This window comes from Myiozetetes cayanensis, unplaced genomic scaffold (genome assembly GCF_022539395.1).
Source record: "Myiozetetes cayanensis isolate MyiCay16 unplaced genomic scaffold, myiCay2020 scf1, whole genome shotgun sequence".
NCBI lineage: Eukaryota > Metazoa > Chordata > Aves > Passeriformes > Tyrannidae > Myiozetetes > Myiozetetes cayanensis.
Window position 1 is genome coordinate 4,042,990 of NW_026086604.1, and position 6,000 is coordinate 4,048,989.

A 6,000-nucleotide genomic window follows, 5' to 3' on the forward strand; every position below is an offset into this window, starting at 1 on the left:
GTGGCCATTATTTATATAATTGTCCTCACTGTTCTTAAACAAGAGGTATATTTATATAAACAAATCCCTCTTGGCTGCGATCCCGGTACTGTTCCCAAACAAAGTCAATGTTTGGCAGAACTTGGCCACCTGCCCAGAAATTGTTACCAAAACAACCTCCTGGTTATCTCGGTGGAACCTCCAAAAATGTCCCAGGTTGGACTTGGCTCCCAGCCAAGTGCCTGGACCTCAGGGACAAAGCCTTCCCCCTCCCTCTCGCTCTCGCGCAATTGATCGAAAAAATCACGAAAAAGAAAATCAAAAGAACCCAAACCGAACTGAATTTTAAGTGGAAGATTTATATAAAGAAAATTATATACAGGGAACCCCCCAAAGGGGAAAAGGGAAGGGAAAGGGAAAAGGAAAAAAGGGATAAAAAGGGATTAAAAGGAATACAATGCAAATACTTCCCTCCAGAGATAGCGAACCACACCACACAACCGCCGGCACTCTCTGCCTCTCAAGGCCAACCAGATGCGCTAGGCCTCACTCCCTCGCCCGGGCAGAGCGACAGCAAAGCTACCTTCGCCTTCGGTCCACCGGAAGAAAGAGAGCGAGAGTTTCCTCTCTCTTCTTATTTATACTCTTACTTACGTAAAAATCGTATGGAATACTGGGAACATGGCTTTGGTTCCTTGATTACAACTTGGTCACCAAGGAAGGCCTAGTCTTAAAACTACTACACCACAACAACCCCTTGCAGTGTTACAGGCTGGAGGTGCAGTGGCTGAAAAGTGGTCCGGTGGAATAGGACCTGTGGGTGCTCATGGACAGTGGCTGAACATGAACCAGAGAGTGCCCAGGTGGGCAAGAAGGCCAATGGCTGTATCAGGAATAGTGTGGCCAGCAGGACCAGGGAAGTGACTCTTCCCCTGTGCTCAGCACTGGTGAGGCCACAGCTCAAGTACAGTGTCCAGTTCTGGACCCCTCAATTCAGGAAGGACATTGAGATGCTGGAGCAGGTCCAGAGGGAGACAATGAAGGTGGTGAAAGGGTCTGGAGCACATATCCTGTGAGGAGAGGCTGAAGGAGTTGGGGTTGTTTAGATTAGAGAAGAGGAAGTTCAGGGGGGACCTTAGCACTCTCTACAGCTACCTGAAAACAGGTTGTAGTCAGGTGGGGAGGGGAGGCTTGGTCTCTTCTCCCAGGAAACCAGTGACAGGACAAGATGACAATAGTCTTAAGATGTGCCAGGGAAGGTCTAGGTTGGACAGTAGGAAGAATTTTTTCACAGAAAGGGTGATTAGATATTGGAATGGGCTGCCCAGGGAAGTGATGGTGTCAAAATCCTTGGAGATATTTAAAGAAAGGCTAGACATGGTACTTAGTGCCTTGGTCTAGTTGACATGGTGATATCAGTCAAAGGTTGGACTCAATGATCTCAGAGGTCTTTTCCAGCCTAACTGATTCGGTGATTGTGTTTTGAGTCCCTTTACATTCTTCTTTCAGGCAGATCCTGCAGCCCTGTGTATGCTGTGGGTGATGAAATGCCACCTGCTAAACTCTCTGTGGAGGGTTTAGTTTGCACATCATAGAACCACAAGATATTTCACATTGGAAGAGATCATCTAGTTCCAATCCCCTCACCATGGGCAGGGATGCCACCCACCAGATCAGGTTGCTCCAAACCCCACCCAACCTGTCCTTGAACACCTCCAGGGATGAGGCATCCACAGGTTCTCTGGGCAACCTGTTCCAGTGCCTCACCACCCTCACAGGAAAGAATTTATTCCTAACACCTAACTTAAATCATTCCTCTCTTACTTTAAAACCATTCCCCCTTATCCTATCACCATCTGATCCCCTGGGTGTGATTATCATGTCTCATCCCTGTGATTCTGACTCTTTAGGGGGAACCCCCATCTCTAGAGACTTTGAGAAGGCTCATCCAAGAGGAGTTATCCAAGCAGCTAGATGGTAAGTAATCAGTTCTGGGAAGCCAGGATATGTATCTGAGAGTGCAAAATATGCTTCCCATAGCTGTGCTGGCACCTGAACATCTCCTGCTTATGGAAGGTAATATTGCAACAGGCTTGCCTGGATGGAGCAGTGTGTAAAATGAAATGTGCTTTACCCGGTCCCCAAGCTTTGATGCTCCCAGCAATAGCAGGGAAAGTAATCAGAGTAGGATGTAAACCTGCTTTTGAGGTCCCAGCTGGAGAATAAATGTTCCTGATTTCTGCCTGACATTTGATAGTCACTGGTATGAAAAGAGGCTGGAGTGGATGTGGGCTGCTGGTTCTCTCAAAGTATGTGAATTGAAGATCGCTACTGACCCCATCAACACTGAGATGCAGAGCTGTAGTGCTTCTCACACAGCTCTTGAAGCAGCTGACACATAGCTGCAGGCATTTTCCTCCATGCTAAAGATCATGATTCAATGTAGTAATCTATTTCACGGATTTTTATTTACACACTCTCACTCTTCAATTTCCATGCCAATCTAAAAGCATTTGAGATTTAGGACCAGTGAAGAGAAGATAGAAAACTCCATTCTGTAGGATGTTTATGTGATGTTGAGTATATCTGAAGAGCTCTCTGGGTTGCTTTCATGGTGTAATCCCAGCCAGCAATCAAGCCCCATGCAGCTATTCACTCACTCCCCCACCAGCAGAATCAGGGAGAGAGTTGGAAGGGTAAAAGCTGGAAAATTCATTAAGATTAAGATAAAGACAGTTTAACAGGGAAAGCAAAAGTTGCACACACAAGTAAAACAGAACAGGGAATTCATTCACTGCTCTCCATGGCCAGGCAGGTGTTCAGCCCTCTCCAGGAGAGCAGGGCCCCATCATGTGTAATGGTGACTTGGGAAAACAAATGCCATCACTCCAAACTTCCCTCATCTTCCTTTCTTCCTGCCATTTTATATACTGAGCATGATGCCATATGGTCTGGAATATCCCTTTAGTCAGCCTGGATCACCTCTCCAGGCTGTGTCTCCTCCCAACCTCTCACACACCCCGTACTTCCTCGCCAGTGTGGTGAGGAAGCAAGGAAAGGCCTTGGCTTTGTGTAAGCCCTGCCCAGCAATAACAAAAACATCTCTGTATTATCAACCCTGTGCTCAGCACAAATCCAAAATGTACTCCTGTACCAGTCACTGTAAAATTAACTCTACCCCAGCCAAAACCAGCACAGTCATTCAGGGTAGTAGCACTGAAGTGGCAAGCAACGTGCCTGCTTGGAAATTGCAGAATACACTGTCACAGAGAGCTTAGTAGCAGCTTCTGACTTCACAGCCAGAGATGGGTACATCAACTTTAACTCCATGTGTGTAACAGCCCAGAATAAGAAAAGTCAGCTTTCTCCCTACAGACCAGCCATGAAGCATCTCACTCCATGTAACAGAAGCAGTAGAAAAAGGCTCTTATTTTCAGAGCTGCAATGATCACAGTTTCACAGCTAAAGAAAGATCCTTGGAGGACAAAAAGTAGAGTAGAGGATGGCAGAAAAATTTAGGATAAAGTATGAAATTTAGGAGAAATTTAAAGCTACTGAGAAATGAGATTTAAATAACATAGAGAGGACCAGGGGGGCACAATCGTGGATTATGGGAAAGGACTATGTGGGGACAACAAATGAGTGGCCCTTGAAAACTGTGGCAATACTTGGACTTTTCTGCACCCCTGGTTCTAGCTCTCCATCTCTTGGAGCATAGTCCTTTTAGTTTAACAAACCCATTTCCCTCTCTTTACAGCAAAGTTAACCTATCTCCTGGCTCAGATACAGCCTGCACAGGTGAAAGCATCCCATGGCAGACCAGGACCTCCTGGTCCCCCTGGGAAGGAAGGACTCCCAGGAAGAACTGGCCCTCCTGGGGAGCCTGGCCGGCCTGGACAGACTGGGTCTGAAGGGCCACCTGGACCAATTGGTCCCAAAGGTGAGTGAAACTTGATGTGGTGGGGCAGTCTAATAAAAGAATGTGTCCACTCCACTCTGTCATCTGCCTCTCCTTTTAGCAGCATATAAGTAAGCCCTCAAAATGCGGGTTGTAAAAGCGACCTCAGTCTGTTGAACCAGAGGTGCTGAATATGAGCAGCAGTCACTGGTATGTTCCACCTGTGGCCAGAGCTGGAGTGGGGCAAGTCTGAATTCCCACTTAATGTCCCATCTTGGAGGATTGACCGCAATTAGGAATGTTTTTGTCAAATGTACTGGCTTCAGTGTGGATGAAAGACCTATAGTACTATTCTTTAGTTCTGTAGATCACTCTCATCAGTTCATTATTTTGCTTTCCCTCTCTACAGGAGAAAGAGGAGCAAAGGGGGATAAAGGAGACACTGGCATTGGACAACGAGGGGAAATAGGTCCTCCAGGAATTCCAGGTGTGTGATTCAGAACACCCCTCAACACACATCACTCAGAACCATTTCAAGGACACAGGTCTCTGCCACACTAGATAGATAATCAGGATAACATAAATACAACATACGTGATTTCTGTAGAAAATGGCTCAAAAGGAAGAAATGCATCAGTAGCATCATATCTGGCCAGCTTTTATTTACTCAGACTGATGGACAGGTATAATGATCCGTCTCAGTTACAGCTAAGTTAACTGACCTTTAGGTCAAATCCAAAGTGAGGCTTTAATTATTAGATACACTGTGAAATGTCTTCTCTGTCCTTGGCAGAGTGTTGTTGTGACCAAGCTGAACCCAGAGATTCAGGCAGCTTCAGATGTTACAAAAGGTCGTATTGAACACCTGTGCCTTGGACATACAGCTCCTGCTTTTCTGTTACTGACAAAGCAGCAGCAAATATAGTTTGTTTGCAATCTGAAATTAGGAGTCATTGATCAGTTTTGCCTTCATTTGCTTTCTTGGGGGAGAAACTATGGGAAGCCTTGGTAATCCCATGGTCTGCATTTGGCATGCTGGCCCTGCATTGCCTCCAAATAACAATGGATCTACTGTGCTTCAAGCAAATGAGTTATCTCCCCAAGCCACCTCTTGCCTCCAGCTTTCCCGTCCTCAGCTCCTCTCTGTGAGGAGTTGCCTTATTAGTTATGTCCTGCAGCTTCACATCTTCAGTGTGGTGATAGAGGCAGAGCAGCCACTGCAGAGTTGTGCATCCCAAGGATGCCATATGGAGTGGAAATCTTTCTTTTAGAGGAAACACACTGGTCATGTTCTTGAGATACCTCCTAGCCAAACTCAAATCTATAGCAGATGTCTGCATGCCAGTTTGGCAGCAAAGCCATCCCCTGTGACATCGCACTGCTGAGCGCTGCACCATGGGGGTGTCACTCACCAAGGGCGTTTTGTTTCTGTTTTAGGCCTCCCAGGGGAGCCTGGTTATGCCAAAGATGGGATGCCAGGACCACCCGGGCCTCAAGGGGAAGCTGGAGTGCCCGGTCCCGTGGGAGCACAGGGGCCTCCCGGAGCTAATGGACAGTGTGACCCCTCTCAGTGCGCTTACTATGCAAGCCTGGCTGCCCGACCCAGCAACGTCAAAGGGCCCTAGCACACAGGGAGCACCTCCAGACTTGTTTCCAAAACTTGAATTCGTCACACCTGCCAAGAGCTCTCAGATGTCTTCAACTGTGTTTCTTTTTTTGGAGGCCTTCTAAAGCCAACAAATGCTGCCGGTCGGTCAGATTATTTTTATGAATTATAATTATTATTATTATTATCTTTGATGTGATATGTGAACTTATTTTTGTTTTCTCCAACATCAGGGCATATTAAAACATTACAAATAAGTGGGGTTTTTTCCTCTTTTGAAGAGCATATAATATCAATGCATTGTGTAGCTGTTTATGCAAAACCATTCCAATGACAAATTTTTGTCTGTTATCTAATTCATTCTTTCCAAAGCTTTATCCCGAAACCTGTAAACTGAAATCAAATCCTGCAGCCTGGGGCATTAACTATGAGACACAGACTGATAACAGGATTGTTGATGCTATTTGTCACCCCCATGGAGGGGAGGAAGGTAAAGCCACACCAAAGCTGAAAAACA

General features: G+C 46.1%; 1 protein-coding gene across 1 annotated transcript in view; it reads left to right on the forward strand.

Moving 5' to 3' along the window:
* Positions 1-5,777, forward strand: part of COL22A1 (collagen type XXII alpha 1 chain) — a 224,706-nt gene extending 218,929 nt beyond the window's left edge. Inside the window, exons 62-65 of the mRNA XM_050324956.1 lie at positions 1,890-1,956; positions 3,737-3,919; positions 4,287-4,364; positions 5,315-5,777. Of these exons, the coding sequence (XP_050180913.1) occupies positions 1,890-1,956; positions 3,737-3,919; positions 4,287-4,364; positions 5,315-5,502 (516 nt within the window). The 3' untranslated portion in view covers positions 5,503-5,777. The remainder of the gene's footprint in view (positions 1-1,889; positions 1,957-3,736; positions 3,920-4,286; positions 4,365-5,314) is intronic.
* The last annotated feature ends 223 nt before the right edge of the window (positions 5,778-6,000 follow it).